The 17,196-nt window shown below is 42.6% G+C and overlaps 2 protein-coding genes across 5 annotated transcripts in view; one reads left to right on the top strand and one right to left on the bottom strand.

Annotated features, from left to right (window-relative positions):
- Nucleotides 1–2,009: 2,009 nt before the first annotated feature.
- On the top strand, nt 2,010–7,070 carry RPS6 (ribosomal protein S6). The gene is made up of 6 exons (XM_054054519.1): nt 2,010–2,166; nt 3,193–3,324; nt 4,102–4,312; nt 4,715–4,861; nt 6,029–6,186; nt 6,927–7,070. Exons 1-6 carry the CDS (start codon nt 2,161–2,163, stop codon nt 7,020–7,022), a joined length of 750 nt encoding a protein of 249 aa, XP_053910494.1. The 5' UTR covers nt 2,010–2,160; the 3' UTR covers nt 7,023–7,070.
- A 3,456-nt stretch (nt 7,071–10,526) lies between these two features.
- DENND4C (DENN domain containing 4C) overlaps nt 10,527–17,196 on the bottom strand; it is a 69,114-nt gene continuing 62,444 nt past the window's right edge. For 3 of the 4 annotated variants that reach the window (XM_054054514.1, XM_054054516.1, XM_054054515.1), the window contains exon 33: nt 10,527–17,077. In XM_054054514.1, the coding sequence (XP_053910489.1) occupies nt 16,941–17,077 (137 nt within the window). In that variant the 3' untranslated portion in view covers nt 10,527–16,940. The remainder of the gene's footprint in view (nt 17,078–17,196) is intronic. The other variant, XM_054054517.1, reaches the window with a different exon arrangement.

The following is a 17,196-nucleotide window of genomic DNA, read 5'->3' as shown; positions in this document are numbered from 1 at the left end:
GCCAGCACGGCTTCACCAGGGGCAAGTCCTGTACGACCAACCTGGTGGCTTTCCATGAAGGGGTAACCTCATCACCAACACGGGAAACTCTATGAGTGTAATATACCTGGCCTACTGTAAAGCCTTTGATACGGTCCCTCACAACATCCTTCTCTCTAAATTGGAGAGATATGGATTTGATGAGTGGATCGTTCAGTGGTTAAGAGACTGGTTGGATGGTCACAGAATGTAGTGGTGAATGGCGCGAAGTTCAGGTGGAGATTCATGACAAGTGTTGTCCCTCAGGGGTCCATATTGGAACCAGTGCTCTTTAATATCTTCATCAATGATACAGACAGTGAGATCGAGTGCACCCTCAGCAAGTCTGCAGATGACATCAAGCTGAGTGGTGCAGTTGCCACAAAGGATAGGATGTCATCCAGAGGGACCTGGACAGGCTGGAAAGGTGGGGCTGTGTGAACTTCATGAGGTTCAACAAAGCCAAGTGTAAGGTCCTACACCTGGATCAGGACAATCTGCAGTTTCAATACACAATGGGGGGTGACGTGATTGAGAGCAGCTCTGTGGAGATGGACCTGGGGTGCCGGTTGATGAGAAGCTCGACATGAGCCAGCAACGTGTGCGCTCGCAGCCCAGGAGCCCAACCATATCCTGGGCTGCATCAAAAGAAGCATGCCCAGCAGGGCAAGGGAGGTGATTCTACCTCTCTATTCCTCGTGAGAGACCTCATCTGGAGTATTGTGTCCAGTTCTGGAATCCTCAACATAAGGTGGCTATGGAGCTGTTGGAACAGGTCCAGAGGAGGGCTACAAACATGATCAGAGGGCCAGACTACCTCTGCTGTACGGACAGGCTGAGAGGGTTGGGTTTGCTCAGCCTGGAGAAGAGAAGGCTCAGAGGAGACCTTGGAGCGACCCCCCGGTACCTGAAGGGGCTACAAGAAAGCTGGGGAGGAACTGTTTATAAAGGCTTGTAAGGATAGGACCAGGGGAAATGGGTATAAACTGGAGAGGGGCAGATTTAGACTAGACATAAGGAGGAATTTCTGCACGAGGAGGGTGGTGAGGCACTGGCAGAGGTTGCCCAGGGAAGCTGTGGATGCCTCATCCCTGAGAGGTTCAAGGCCAGGTTGGATGGGCTCTTGGGCAGCCTGGTCTAGTGGGATGTCCCTGCCCATGGCAGGGGGGTTGGAACTGGATGGGCTTTAAGGTCCCTTCCAACCCAAACTATTCTATGATTCTATGAATTTTCATTTAAGTAATTGTATTTTTTGAAAGTTAGACAGAATGTCCCTCTGAATTTTTTTTTCAGGCAGCGTTTTTCCAGGCACTGTTCATTCTTTGGAGATGGCAACACCTTGTGTGAAGCACGACCCATGCTGAGATCTCTGTCCTCCTGTACTCCCGTTTGCAGTCTTTCCCCAGCTCCAGTGCAAGGTCAGGCAGAGCTGGCTCCAAACCTCCAAATCAGCAAGTTTTGACTGTTGTCACCTTCATGACAACATTAATATCAGACCCCGGAAAGTCACAGAATATACATAAGATTTCTGGGAAAACTTATACCCGCGGGTGTAAGCGGGGAATACACCCTGGAACCGCCCCTCGCCTCGCTGCACACGACGGACGGCGATCGCTTCTCGCGTCGCCCGGGCTTCGTGAAGGATGGTCGCTTTGTACAACTCCGAGACGGTCCTCAGCGAGTTCACCTGTCCGCATTTCGGTCGCAACCCACGCCCACCGTCCCTCCCACCCCGCCTCGGGCAGAGCCCCGAGACCCCGCCCGAGCCCTGCCCGTGCTGACGGCCACTCCCGTCTCGGCTTTCAGCCCTAGGACCAGCGTCCCCGCCCAGCTCGTCTCCATGACTGCTTCTCCTGGGAGCAAAGAGCACCGCCCCACCGCCAGCGCCGCCGCGGCCCTGCCGCATGCGCAGGGTCTCTTTTCTGCGGCCACATCACAGGCGGTAGAAGCGCGTACCCATCCGCCGGCCTTCGGGAGGGAGGGAGCCGGAGCCGCCCCGCCCCCCTGCTGGGGAAGCCTCTCGCCATTGGGCGCGGCGGTCACGTGGGGCGGGGCGCACGGCTCTCGCGGGAGCTCGCGGGTGTATGTGCGCGCTGAGGGCGGAAGTGCGGCCTTTTCCTGTGGCGGCGCGGATCGGCCAGGATGAAGGTGGGGCTGCCGGCGGGGGGGGACGACAGGGTCGCGCCCGGGAGGCGTCGGGCTCCCCGGCCGCAAATGGCCCCGGCGCTACATGTGGGGCCGCTGGCGAGGGGTGATGGGCCCTGGTGGGGGAGCTGGAGCGCAGCGGTGGCGCGGATGGGAGCGGATTGCTGGCGGGGCGACATGGCGGCCGCGCGAGCCCCGTCCCTTTAGTGGGGCCTTCTCTGCCCCCGGCCTATGGGGCTCCAGGTTCCGATCGCTCCTTCACTTAGAAGGCCTTTTGTGAACGCCGGTGCTGCCGGTTGCGGGGGCTTAGCGGGGAGGCACCGGCTGGGCCTGCGTTGGTCACAGAATCATAGAATAGTTTGGGTTGAAAGGGAGAGATCGTCTACTTCCAACTCCCCGTGTCCTGGGCAGGGACATGCCACTAAATCACACTGCCCAAGGCCCCATCCAACCTGACCTTGGAACACTTCCAGGGATGAGGCAGCCACAGTGTCTCACTATTCATACTGAAGAAATCCTTTGTGATGTCCAGTGTAAATCTGATATCAGGCCATGCGTGAGAGGGAAGTGCCAGAAGGCATCTTCGAGGCTCTGGGCTTTGCAGCGACCTCCAGAAAAACACGAGTAATAAGCTGCAGTAAGCGTTGGTCCTTTTGGGTTATTTGTGTAGTTATCTAAACCAGCATGTGTTGCAAAGGGCTTGCAGAAGAACAGGGATGCGGTTTCTGCTGTGCTTGCCTTGATTTGGTTGCCTGCAGTCTCTTTGAAAGTAATGGAGTTTCAGCGGGGATTGAGTCAGTTTTCTGTGTCCTGTAGCCCCGTGTGGCCAAGGACAGACCTGCCTGGCGTTCTGAGCTAAGGTAGAGACAAGTTATGGCTAGTGAGCATTTCATCATCAGATGAGGAATTTCAGCTTTGAAATGCTGAGGTGCAACTAGCACGTAAATGCTAATTTTCTGTTAAAACTTCTCATGGGAACTTCAGCCGAATCTAGTAACTTCTTGCGTTTTTTTTCTTCCCCTTCATTAGCTCAACATCTCTTTCCCAGCCACTGGCTGCCAGAAACTCATTGAAGTGGATGATGAACGCAAGTTGAGAACTTTCTATGAGAAACGGATGGCCACGGAGGTCGCAGCTGATTCTCTTGGCGAGGAGTGGAAGGTAAAAAATGTAGGAAGATGTGTCAGAGCTCTATTCAAGGAGCTTAAATTACACAATGTATCTACTATGCGGCTGTTGCCCTGGAGTTGGTTGTATAGTACACGTGTGGTAGGTATGTTGAACGTGGTTCATGCTAGGTAGAACTTGGTGGTTAGGGTAGCCTGTCCTACTTTTATTTGTCTAAATTCTTTCGATTTTTTTTTAAGCCTTGTGTCTACAGTTTGTTGCTGCTCCCTGCAGCATTTTTTTGTTTTTCATTTGGATGCCATCTTGATATTCAGGATAAGTGAATTGTGTACCATAGTACAGCTGATTCTTTGTTTACTGGGTGAGTCAGATTTGTTCAAATTGTGTTTAAACTGCTGCTAGAGCATAGGAAATAGCATGTAGGGCTTGGAATAGTTGTTGTGAACAGTCCAGCTGAATTTGGGAATATATGTCTTCTCTGCTGCCCCCTCCACAAGGAAGGTGATAAAAGACTTTACTTTTCCTTTTTTGCCCTCATATCTCTAGCCTAGTCTCTCGTGTTTATGCAGATTTCCAGTTTGGAATGATAACAGGCTCTTTTTTTCACATCTGTTAAGTAAAATTGGGACCAACACCATTTAGTGGCATTGGTTAAATAAGTTATTTGCATTGACAGTAACAGTGACTTTTCCCAAATCATGTGCACAGTACCTCATTGATTTAAACAGTGTGATGTGATATGTACTGCTTCTCCTTGAAGTAATGAACGCATGTGAGCAAGTAAGAAGTGGTATTTCTGTGTTTTCTTAGGGCTATGTTGTCCGGATCAGTGGTGGCAATGACAAACAAGGCTTCCCCATGAAGCAAGGTGTTCTGACTCATGGTCGTGTCCGCCTTCTGCTCAGTAAGGGCCACTCCTGCTATCGCCCCAGAAGAACTGGAGAGAGAAAACGCAAATCTGTTCGCGGTTGCATCGTTGATGCCAACCTGAGCGTTCTGAACCTGGTCATAGTGAAAAAGGGTAAGAGTCTGGGGGGAGCAAGCAATAGGTGGAAGGTGGGCATCTAGGAGGAGCCTACTTCTAGTGGCTGAGAAGTTTGGTAGAATGCAAAAGCAGTCATTAACTTCAGAGCATGAATGTGTCTTGAAATTCCCTCTTGAGAATTACATCTGTCACATTAAAACTGCACTGTCATTTTAAAATAGTCACTGCAGCACTTCTGTTGGTGCCAGCAATTGACCCATAATAAATCAGCAAAGTGCATCTAGCAAGTAGTGATGCTATTGCCAGGTGAACCCCGAGTTTTATCTAGTACTATCTTGAGGGTTTTTGCATTTTGAACTTAAAACTGAAATTCAATAACGAAGGAATTGTTAAGTAGGAGCAGGATTAATTGGCTTGTTTAAACTTATATTCTCAAAGGTGAAAAGGATATTCCTGGGCTGACAGACACAACTGTGCCTCGTCGTCTTGGTCCGAAGAGGGCTAGCAGAATCCGCAAGCTCTTCAACCTGTCGAAGGAGGATGATGTCCGCCAGTATGTTGTGAGGAAGCCTCTGAACAAAGAGGGTAAGTAAGTAAGGTCTCAGATTTTACAACTCTGGTTTCTTGTCATTGTCTGTGAAGAGGTGTCCAGTCTACTACAGTGAATGAAGCACGCTGTAATAGTAGATCCATGAGTTGACTGTCATGATATTTAAGCTTTGTCAGCTGTAACTGATGGATAAGAAGTGGTGTGTCTTCTTTTGCTTTTACCCCTCTCTTCCCTTTCCATCTGCTTTGGCACAGTTTATTTTTAAAAGTTTGATAGAATCTAGAGTGATGCTTACTGGTGGTTCTAAGAATAATCAAAAAATAATTGTTAATAGAAGAAGGTTAAGTATAAAGTGGAATATTTAAAAAACCACATTTTTGAGGTGGAGGAAAAAAGCAGTATATAGAGAACCTATTAAGACTTTCTTTTTCCTTGTTTTATTTGACAGTCTACAAAAAAAGCTGTTATTGGGAGAGCTCTTATTTTGCTTAACACCTGTCTCTAGCAGTGGGAGATTTTAGTTTTGGGATGTTCTGCATTTTATCAATGAACAGAAAGCATGAGGAATTGCAGCAGAAAGGCCATGATAAAGCTTGGGCATTAAAAACTCGTAGGGTTAAAGACTGCTGTTTTCTGCATCATAGGAACTATTCTGTCTATTAAAGAATGTGATCCTGGTAGACGTCATCCTGTTGCTTGTGACTGCTGAAGTTGGGATGATTGAGTAATGAAATTTCACAGATGTCTGTGGTGTCAAGTTCTGTTTGCTTACTATGGGCTGTATAGGTCTGGGTTTTGGCCTGATGTGTATCAGGCCTTTGCAGAGAGCTTTTCTAATACTGAAGGCATAATGCCTTGTTCTGAAAGCTAGATGATGACTTTCTGTATTCTTTAAACCTTTTAGGTCTAGGGAAGACAGGCATGCTGGGAAGCTAGGAATTTTCATGAAAATGCAGGGAGTTTAGAGAGGCATTGCACACATTGCTGGTAACAAGTCATATTAAGACACTAACTTGTTAATGGTACATCTGCCAGTAGCTGATAATTTTCCCTGCAAAAAGAGGTTGAACTCTAGAAATTGCTATACTATGTAGAACAGTAAATAACGGTAGTGTAACAGTAACTTAAGTTTGCCAGGTATTAGGCCTGAGACCTCTTTGGAAGATAATCTGCCACCTCTGCTGATGCCCAATGCTTTTTAGGCAAGAAACCCAGAACCAAGGCTCCTAAGATCCAGCGTCTAGTGACACCTCGAGTTCTGCAACATAAACGGAGACGTATTGCTCTGAAGAAGCAGCGCACTCAAAAGAATAAGGAGGAAGCAGCAGAATATGCAAAGCTCTTGGCCAAGAGAATGAAGGTGTGTTTGCCTTTGTAACTCAGCTTTATGGAGTAGCTCAGGCCCCCGAATCAAGGGATTTGATAAACTTGACTGTACACTTAAAGCTTTTCTGTACCTAGCTCATTCTGAATAGGAATGCATTTTTGCCAGTCTTAGATTAGTAGAAATGAACCAATCCAATTAATTTAACTGATTGTTGATTTCTTCAAAATCAGCTGTTGTGGCCTGTCAAGGCAAGCTTTTCAGTAGCAATTTAGTTCAGGTGAATTGTAGTTTAACTCATATGCCCCAAGCATTTGAGTGATTGCCTGAGAAAACAGGATTGCAGCATTGGACCTGGATGGAAGATAACATGGCAAGAAGCTATGTGTTTGGATGCATATACCTGAAACAGCAGCGGCTGCTGAAGCAGCACTCTTGGAATTCATTGCACAGTACTTGTATTTCATGACTTCAGACTTTTGAAACTGAGAATAGGTAGACTTCTAGTATGTTGCAAATTCTGCGTTGTATTTTTACTGTGATTCTGGATTAATCCTAATTTAAAGATATAGGTCTGTACAGGTTTGGATACTTACAGAATTGTGGTGATGTGGGAAGAAGGGACAATGTGTTTTGCTTAATTGACTCGGGGAATCCGTTGTTTCTGGTAGCTTCCTTGAAGTTGCATTTTCCTAGTTTGTTCCTTTGTAGAGTCTTTCAAGTGCTTGATGATGCATAACGTCTCAGTACTCACTTCATACTGATTTGTTTTTCAGGAAGCCAAGGAGAAACGCCAGGAGCAGATTGCAAAGAGGCGCCGTCTTTCTTCGTTGAGAGCATCTACATCTAAGTCTGAGTCAAGTCAGAAGTAAAGATCTGCTCAATACTAAAAATAAAACCCTTTTTGTGGTTAACTTTCAGTATGAGATTTCCTGGTGCGTATTGTTACTGGCCATCTCTCAGAATGCATAGTAGTTTAGACTGACTGTGTCTTGCAAAGCAAACGGGAATCACAAACACCGGACTTCATTCCGTTCTCTTTTGAGAAATATATATTCGTGTCTTTAGAGAGGAGTTCCAATTTATAATAACATTGTGTATGTATGTTGGGTTTTCAACAAGCAGGAGTTACTGTCCACAGGAACTAAACTTGAGCTAATCTTTAGGATCTGTGAGTAGAACTTACTAGGTACTGTTCAGTGGTTTGGTTTTTCCGAGTATGGGATAATGTTCCTGGACAAGGAATCATGTCACTTGTTTTTGATACTAATTGCAGGATTGGTAGAATGTAGTCTTCAGCTGGTTCTTTGCAGAATTGAGTGCAGTTAAGTCACTGCAACAGGGTCTCCACAGAAGCTTTCGTGGTGCCAAACCTGTGAGGAGTTCAGCGAGTGCCTGGATGATGCTTTTACGCATGTGGTTTAGTTTTACATAGTCAGACTTGATGATCCTTATGGGTTCCTTCAACTTGAGATATTGTATGATTCTATAAATATTTTGGCATTCTGTTCTTTCAAGTAGTACTTAATTCTGAGCATGAGTAAGACAGGCATTCAGATGTTTGATGTAGAAATTTCACTCAAGGATAAAAAACCTTACAATAGCCTTTATGTATTCAGACTGTAGTTTGTACAGATAGAGTACCAGATAAGGGTGATGTGAGTTCTGCTCCGGCATAGGAATACTTATCAGATGTTTAGTGGTCTGCAACTAAATAGATGTTGTAGTTGTTCTTCAGATCTATCTCAGTCTTTGAGATAAGTGCTTCCAGTATAAAAACTTTTTTATACAGTATAAAAACTATTTCCAGTATAAAAACTTCAATACTTTAAACTTTGTCAGAAGGTTAGAAGCTGCCTTTTTTTTTTTTCCTTCCTTCCTTCCCGTGTGCAGTGGGAGGGCTTTTTGAATCGGGACCCCATCTGACTGCCTAGAAGCAATTTTTTAACATACAGAATTTGGAATCTGGACTCTAGAAAATCAGGAATTGGGGAATATGGGATTTTCTGGCTGTAAATTGTGGGCAGAGAACTTTGGGATTGTGTTAGGGTGAAAGAATACTAATCTCTGGCAAGTGTAGAATTTGCTATGAAGGATACGTGTGCACTAGAAGCCTCAGACCAAGAGAACTGGCCAAAGCTACTACTCCAAGCTTCCTTTTAAGCTCTTTCACAGCATAACTGTTGAGGTAGAAGAACATTAGATTGATTTTTGAATGATAAATCAACTACGTAATGTGATAAGGCAAAGAGTTAGAAATAGTGAAGTGTGATGTTAGTTTTTTTCTCTTAGTAGCGAAGACAACTATATAGGCCCTAATTAGCCTGAGCTTCACTAAAATAAAAAGTGTACCTTTCACAAATCCATATATAATTTAATGTTAGTCTCTCAGCTGCAAAAAGTTATATGGAGAAAATATAGATATCATCATCTGGCAGTCAGTGTGCCTCATATGACATAAGCGCTTCACATGAGGGTGTTGGTTGACAGCTGGCTGCATGTGAGCCAGCACTGTGCTCAGGTGGTGAAGAACACAAACAGCATCCTGGTTTGTATCAGAAACGGTGTGGCCAGCAGGAGTAGAGAAGTCATTGTGCCGCTGTACTTGTTACTGTTGAGGCTGCACTGCAAATACTGTTCATTTTGGGGCATCTCACTAGAAGACATTGAGGTCCTGGAGCGTGTGCAATGAAGAGCAACAAAGCTGGTAAAGAGTCTGGAGCACAAGTCTTATGAGGAGCAGCTGAGGAAACTAGGGTTCTGATCTGGAGAAGAGGCTGAGGGGAGACCTTATTGCTCCACAAATACCTGAAAGGAGGTTGTAGGGAGGTGGGTGTTGATCTCTTCTCCCAAATGACAGATGGTAGGATCAGAGTAAATAGCCTCAAATTGTGCAAGGGGAGGTTTAGATTGGATGTTAGTAAAAATGTCTTTACTGTAAGAGTGGTGAAGCACTGGAACAGGCCGCCCAGAGACACAGAGGAGACACCATCCCTGGAGGTGTTAAAAAAATGTGTAGATGTGGCACTTTGTGACATGGTTTACTAGTCGTGGTGGTGGGTTGATGATTAAGTAGACTTCTTAATCTTAAGTCTTTTTCTAACCTTTATGGTATACCTGTGATCTATGATCTTTACGGTATACCTGCTTACTAAAAAACAACTTGCGTGCACGCAAAAGATGTAAATCTTTATTGTAAAGAACAGGTGGTGTCAAAAGGGTCTCATCGTTGAGCATGAGCTTAGCACTCACTAAATTCATGATACTGAGAATTTTTACAATAATCTGTGGTAAAGAAATACACACTACCAACGTATTCACACTGTCTAACTTTCTCTTGGATCTTAGTGACGGGTACTGGTGTGCAATTAAGAGGCGCTTTGCCTGGTCAAAGTAACAAGAGTCACTGCGATCAGCGTGTCGTGCATGAGACCTGTGTTCTTAAAAGGGTGCCCTACTGTATAGGCTGCTAATAAGTCTTTCTCTAAAGCAGTGCAACTAACATCCATTTCTGTTTATAGGTAAAAAAGGTGAGTTGTTTTTGCCAAGCTGTCAGTGAGGGTGTGTGGCCTTGTGTGAGCCAAGAAATATACAGCCCAATACACAGAAACAAAACTTCCCTGCACTGTTTTCCACCACTTGTTTGGTTCAGTCTTCCTTTGTTTCCTCTGCTATTTCCTTCTCCAGTCCTGTGTTTGTAAGTGCAAATTGGGGATGTTGTGAGTTGGAATCATGGATTGCAGAGCAGTCCAGGTTGGAAGGAGCCTTGGAAGATCATCTGCTTCAGCCTTTCAGAGAAAAAGTCTGGATGAGATTGTCCAGTCATGACTTGTAAACCTCCAGTGATGGGCAATCTACCACATCTCTGGGGAGGTTGTTCCAGCGAGTGATTGTTCTCACTGTAAAAAAATTTATATTGAAATTAAACTTATCCAGGTACAACTTGTACCCAGTATCCCTTGACTTCTCCATGTGGCTCTTTGTGAAGACAAGGCCTCCATTTTCTTTATATCTGCTGTTTTAAGTATGTGATGCAGTCTCCCAGGACTTCTTGGTGGTGAAAATTCTTACGTCCTTCACACTTTCCTCATTGGGCACTGTGTTCAGCCCTTTTGATTATCTTGTGGCCCTTCTTTAGACCTTTTCCAGTGTGTCCGTGTTTTTGGTTTTTTTTGAACTGTAGGGGCAGAGCTGGACCCAGTACTCCAGGTTTGATCTGGCGAGTGCTGAGTAAAGAGAGATAATGGCGTCCCTATCTCCACGAGTAATGCCCCTGCAGATGCCTCTCACGATCCAATTTGCCTTGGTTGCTGCAGTGGCACGCTGCTGCCTCTTGGCTCAGCTTGTCTGCCAGCCCCCCCCCCCCTCCCCCTCCCCCCCCCAGTGCCCTTTCAGCAAGGTGGCTCCCCAGCCCTCAGATCCTGTGCTGGGCTTTTTGGATATGTCATCCCAGCTGTATGACTTAGACATCATTGAACTTCATACAGTTCTTGCTCACCTACTTTTCCAGCCTGTCCAGGTCTTTCTGAAAGACATCGCTCCTTTCTGATGTGTCCATCTCGCTGCCTAGCTTAGTGACATCAGCAAGCTTGCTGAGGATGTTTTCAGTCCCATTGTCCAGCAATGACCTGTGTTGGAAGGTTCCCACAAGGATCATCATGTCCAACTCCTGTCCCGGCATAGGACAACCTCTGAATTCACACCGTGTGTCTGAGGGTGTTGCTCAAATGCTTCTTGTACATGGTCAGGCTTGATGCCATGACGGCTTCTCTGGGGAGCTTGTTCCAGTGCTCCACCACCCTCTGCATGAAGAGCCTTTTCCTAATTTCCAACCTAAGCCTCTCCTGGCAAATCTTCCTGCCATTCACTAGGACCTGTCATTGGTCACCAAGAGAAGAGACCAGCTCATCCTTCTGTTGAGAGGAAGCAGTAAGCTATGAGGTCTCCCCTCAAGTGTCTAGGCTGAAAAGACCAAGTGACTTCAGCTGCTCCTTCTATGGCTTCCCCTCTAGATCCTTTAAAAACACTGGCCCTCCTCTGGATACTCTCCAGTAGCTTGATATTCTTTTTACGCTGTGGTGCCCAGAACTGCACACAGTACTCAAGGAGGAGCCACACCACTACCACAGTAGAGCAGGACAATCACCTCCCTTGAGCAGCTAGCGACACCACAGAGACAATTGGCCCTCTTGGCTGCTTGGGCACACTGCTGGCTCATGTTCAACTTGCCATCAACCAGAATGCCCAGATCCCTTTCCATAGGGCTGCTCTCCAGCCTCTCGCTCCTTAGTCTCTATGTACATCTGGGGTGGTTGTGTCCCAGGTGCAAGAACTAGCACTTGCCCTTGTTAAACTTAATGTGGCTGGTGATTGCCCAGCTCTCCAATTTGTCCTTCCCCTCTGTTTTCATGTCAGCAGCAGTGAATTTGGTCAGTAAACCTTGAAGTCCTGCATCCAGGTCATTTATGAAGATGTTTTATTATGAAGATATATTATGAAGAGAACTGGTCCTAAGATGGATCCCTGTAGAACCCTGCTTGTGACGGGCTGCCCACCCAGTGTAACCCCATTCACCATGACCCCTTGAGCCCATCCCATCAGCCAGTTGTTCACCCACTGCATTATGTGTTTATCCAGCCAAATGCCAGACATTTAGTTTAGGAGGACAATGTAAGCAACAGTATCAAAGGCTTTGCTGAAATCCAAAAAGATTACACCCGCTGGCTTCTCTTGTTCAGCTAGGTGGGTAAACTTATCATATAAAGATACTAAGTTTTTCAGGCAGGACCTTCTCTTTATAAACCCGTCCTGGCTGGGAGCAATGACTGTGTTCAGGAGGTCCACCAGTGTCTTTTGTAAGCAAGGATGCATCACTGGAGGCCTCACTTTGTGTCCCCATTACAAAGACACTGAGAAACCTGTACACCCGCGAAGCATTCAGCGAAGTACAGCCACCAACTGTTCCCACCTACTAATTAATGATGCTTTTCCTGGTCAGCAGAGGGCAGTATCTCTATGATCAGAAAGCCAATGTCCACGACTTTGCAAGATTTTCATGGATTCTGTCTCCCTCAGCCCGCTTTTCTAATCTTCTGACATCTGCCCGTCCTTATGTTTTGATTAAGGTGACACAGAACCATCTTCTCTCATGGACCAAATCTCTACAAGCGACTCCCATCGTTTCTCTTCCTGCCCCGACTGCTCCCGCTCTTTCCCACCATTCAGAAGTCGCTGGGGTACTAAGAAACTATTCCCCCAAACGAGGCAGCTGTAAGCCTCTGCTTTTGACCAACTATAGGCTAAATTTGCATTTAAGGTTAAATTCTGTCAACCAGGTAAGTTCCAAAGGCTAAAAAACCTGCAGCAACTGAAATTTTATACAGGATGCATACATATTTTATTTTGGGAAATACATTAAAAATCATTTCTTAGTCTAGGATATCTATACAGAATTCAGAATATGCAGAGTGCCCTTTTAAACTCAAGAAACATTTGTCAAATGTACAAAAACATTACAGAGAAACACTTGTTAATCAAAGCACAGTAAATGGATGCCACTTTTTTCAACAGTTCAAAACAGTCTCTAAACCAGTGCAAATTTTATTGCATTAAAGAAAAATTCCCAGCTCACTTAATAAATTCATAATTTACTCACACTACATCCTTTCATCCTCATTACAATACAGTTTCGTTTAAGCTCCTAAAAGGAGTTTAGTGTGCTTCTAAAACCAGCAAACAATCCCTTTTATGTGCACCATTGATTGATGCAGACTGAAAGAACAAATAAGAACCCCATCCGTTTCTCTCTTTGCATGCATCACAATATACAGCACAGTAGAATATAGAATTAGAGTCCAATTCAACTGTTCAGTTTCAAGACTTAAAAGTTACAAGGGTGTTTGTTTTTTAAAAAGGTCCATAATGAAAAGCTGATATACAGAAGGCACCTTAAGATCTTTATTAGTTGAAAGGAAAAAACAACTTTGTTTAAACTGTACAGTTATGTGAATTAAGACAATCTGCTTACCATTTTTTTGAAATAAAATTATCTGCATTGAAATAATTGTCAAATTAAAAGTTTTTAAAAGAGAAAACTACTGAGTGAATTCTTTAGTTACTTATATTTTAACAATTTGTTTTAAAAATATAATTTCTATTATCTAATTTAATATACATTTTGTAAATATCCCCTATGTTGCAGTTATTCAAGGAAAGCAGTAAACTCAGTGAAAAGTATATTCTTCTAGCTGCAGCAATACAAAAAGCCACTAATTCACAGTTGAAATGGAATAAAATTACTCACTCACAAGTGCAATGTAGGTTGATCTTAACCAATGTGAAATTCCACTAGGAACAAGACTAAGTTACTTGCAAAACAAATGAATTTAGTTTGAAACATATATACTAAATAAAATATTTTCCATTAAAATTGTATTGTCTAAACTTGAGTTACATAAATGTGAAGAGGGGACATGAGTAACATACAGATGCTTCTAGTAACATGTAAAAGCTGGTACCTAGTACTGTGCCAGTACTGCACATCACTCTCTTATACCTATAGGGTTTTAAGAGTTGTTATGTCTTGGTAATGTGCCAGAATATACTTATAATGACTAAAGAAAAACTTTTTCACTTTAAAAATCCTGATTTAAAACACTTAGGACCCCATTTGTTAATTCTACAAAAAATACGTATTTTGCTATGGGCACACAAGCTGTACGTAACTTTCATAGCCAAGTGAAAGGTATTTTCTCAGCATAACTGACTGCAGTTCAACATCCTTAGGGCAACAATTTTGGGAAGCTTCTCTGTGATAATTGTTATTACAACACAAACTTTTTAAGTTCTTAGGCTTACCTGAAATTCATTAACAGTTCGCATGCACGTATGTAATCAGTTTGGTTTACATCCTTGCTTTGTGCACATATTGCAGGTTTTGAAGTTAATAGTGATTTATAACCATTTTCTTCACATTTATAAGTGAAAATTCCAAAATAGACACAGAAGAGCCATCTGCTCCTGAACACCAGCTGTGGCACTACATGCAGCTCTTTCATACATTATGGATTCAGTTAATTTGATTTACTAGGAGGTGTCAAATTAGAAGCATTTGTATGTAACTAAGTCACTCCTATGTAGCCCAAGAAGTTCATACTCATGTGAGTGACTCATGTGCAAAGAACTTATTATGCCTTTAGTTAACAGTTTTTAGAAAGACAGAAGTGTTTGCAATGCACTCAAAAAACTTTTGAAGACTTTTCTGTGTTTACTTTTCACCAGATTTTCAACCATAGGAGTATTGAGCCATGTTAAGCCATTTTATGCAATGCCCTTTTATTATGCACGTTCTCAGTTCTTTCAGCATTCAAATTAGGGAAGCCAATGTCTCAGAAAGTTTGTGTAGGATACCCTGCAGTCTCTTTGTAGGAGGAGATCAGGAAGTGTCATAATGTATTTTAAAGGAGAGAAAGCAACTAGGAAAAAAGCTAAATTCTTAATTCCTTTCAAATTTTTGTGAACTTTTTCCTTTCCAAAAAACTATCTCCTTAAGATGAAAACTTAATAAACAAATTGCTTTCAAAGATCTCCCTTTTTATTTGAACTATAGATTTCATCCAAGAACCAGCTGATTAGTTATCTACTAAAAACAAGGCATCAAAAAAAATCCATACGAATAGCGAGTGCTCACTTTTGTCATTCTATATTAAAGAACTAATGTCAAGAGGCAGATTCAAGATTTCAAGTAATCACATGCAGACTTCATAGTGACTGAAGTGTACAGAAATGCCAATATGCTGGCGCAAATGAAAGCAAATTGGATGTCACCAACTATTTAAAACAGCCCTCACTGGATAGATTTCCTTTATAATTCAACAAGCTGGGACAATTTAAAGATTATTAAAACTGGATTCCTTGGCAAGCCGCATCACATAATCATATGGTTTGTCCATTTAATACTCAAAAATTGTCCTTGTATAGCTGTATATTTAAGATCAGTATAGAATTACACAAAAAAATTTGTAGAAGTAATAAGTTGTTTGGACACATACTTCAGAGAGATTCTTACTTTAAAAGGATGGAACCACACATGTAAATTATGTAATAGGAGAAGAGAAGAAAATGCAAAGAAACAAGCTCTACTCTTCTATTGTGATGTAGGTCAGATATTTGCAAGCACCCATAAATAACCCCAAAAGAATAAAGAATGGAAAAAAAAAGTCTGTGTGTGCTTTCTTGCTTTTAAGTGTTGAGAAAGCACAGTATTTTCATCAGGAGAGAATCTGTCCAGACAATATCCCCATATTAACTTAGGATCAGAACTTTTAGACAAAATACAAGGCATCAGTCTATAATATAAATGTATTTTGTCACAAACAGTGCAAATCCTGTGTTTTAGCCTCATGAAAAAACAAAAGTTTTGTTGTCTCATGTAGAAGCTGTTCCAGACAGATCTTCATCCCTTATCATTTTCAAGAACAAAAAATTTTAAGAGAGAGTAGTATGAAGTAAATACATCCATACTCAGATGCAAATATAGTTTTAGCTATGCTTCATTAAAATCCTATACTCTTATTCTCTTTTCTTTAGGAATAATTCCTTTGGAAAAGCCACACCATTAAATTTCAGGAAAAAAAAATGGAATACATCTTATTGTACTCCTCAAGTCACAGAAATATTTGAACTGTTGAACAGTATCCAGGCTCTTCTTGCCACGACTATGACTACTGTAGTCAATTAGACACATGAGGTGAGGAAGTGTCTTACCTACTAGAAGCAATCCAGCTTTTCAGATCATATGCTCAAGCACTTGTGCGAATATACACCTTGAAAACCACATTTATAAATACACTGTCATTGAAATATTGAATTTGGACTATCAGTGCAACATAATTAACCCACAGGCTAGTGTGAAACCATGGGAGAGGGAATTTAAGGAAGAGACCTTCTTAGGCATACATGCACAGAGTATAAAGCATATTTTTTTTTACAGTTATCTGTTTGGTAAAACTTGTATGTATGCTAATGCCATTTAGGCCTCTTGTCTAACTTTTAGAAAGCCATCCATTTCTGAACTGTTTAGTGTAGAAGCCTATCACTCTTCTGGAGAAAGCAGCAGAATATTCAAAGGATCTTTAATTTGTCAGATAAAGAATACAGAAAAAACAAGTGTAAGTTTCTAGTTTTTACAACTGTAGGTATTCACTATGAAAAGGTCAGACCAAGATAATTTAGAATACCGGGGATCAGGAGAAGTGCAGCAACTTTAGGTACTATGATCTGCCAAAAGCAACTGCATTGCAACTTCCAATCCAAGGACTCAGATATTTACATCCCTACATACGTACTGTGCACCAGCAAAAAGATCCCTCTTTCGGTAAAGGTCATTTTAAAGAAGTGTGAAGAATCTAAGTATTCTGTGACAATACAAGTATTGGTGGCTCTTAAGGAAGTCAACAACTTTAAATTGCTGTTTAATCATCACCTTTTTGAACTACTTGATATTGTGGGGGAAAGATTTGAGCAAGGAAAAGGGAAAACATAGGAAAAAAACCCAGATCAATCACTGAAACCAACTCACTCTACTAATATAGTTCTAAAACACTTCAACATATTTTACACTGTGTCTCATGAGATGAAAGACAAGACTATATATTGCAGTTCAATGAAATTGCTTTGACAAATTGCTTAATTATTGCCTTTTGGGATTCAAAGTGTATATACCACCATGCTCCTGGTTTGTTCACCTCCACCTTTGTCTCAGGGAAGTTTATCATGTGTTATCCTCATTTTTATATTAAAGGTGCTCCAAAGCACTTCCTACAACACTCAACTCTGCTGCTTGGTGGAGCATCTATTTTCTGCATCTTTTCAAGAACATCCTTCGGTAGCTTTTTATGCGCAAGCCTGTATTCACTATCAAAGACCTCTGAAACAGAAGAAGCATAGTTTGAAGTTATTGAAGAAACCCTGTACAGTGCACACTACTGTTCCTATAAAATACTTCCAGGAAAAGCCACAGATTTTTATTTTTTTTATTCAAAACAT

This window comes from Cuculus canorus, chromosome Z, assembly GCF_017976375.1.
Source record: "Cuculus canorus isolate bCucCan1 chromosome Z, bCucCan1.pri, whole genome shotgun sequence".
NCBI lineage: Eukaryota > Metazoa > Chordata > Aves > Cuculiformes > Cuculidae > Cuculus > Cuculus canorus.
The sequence above is the reverse complement of the archived record's forward strand: the minus strand, read 5'-3'. Positions and strand labels throughout refer to the sequence as shown.

Excerpts from the sequence above, each read along its gene's own strand:
- RPS6 (XM_054054519.1), top strand. Across the intron at positions 3,325-4,101 it reads CTCTTGGCGAGGAGTGGAAG|GGCTATGTTGTCCGGATCAG; the intron begins GTAAAAAATGTA and ends GTGTTTTCTTAG. Across the intron at positions 6,187-6,926 it reads TCTTGGCCAAGAGAATGAAG|GAAGCCAAGGAGAAACGCCA; the intron begins GTGTGTTTGCCT and ends TTTGTTTTTCAG.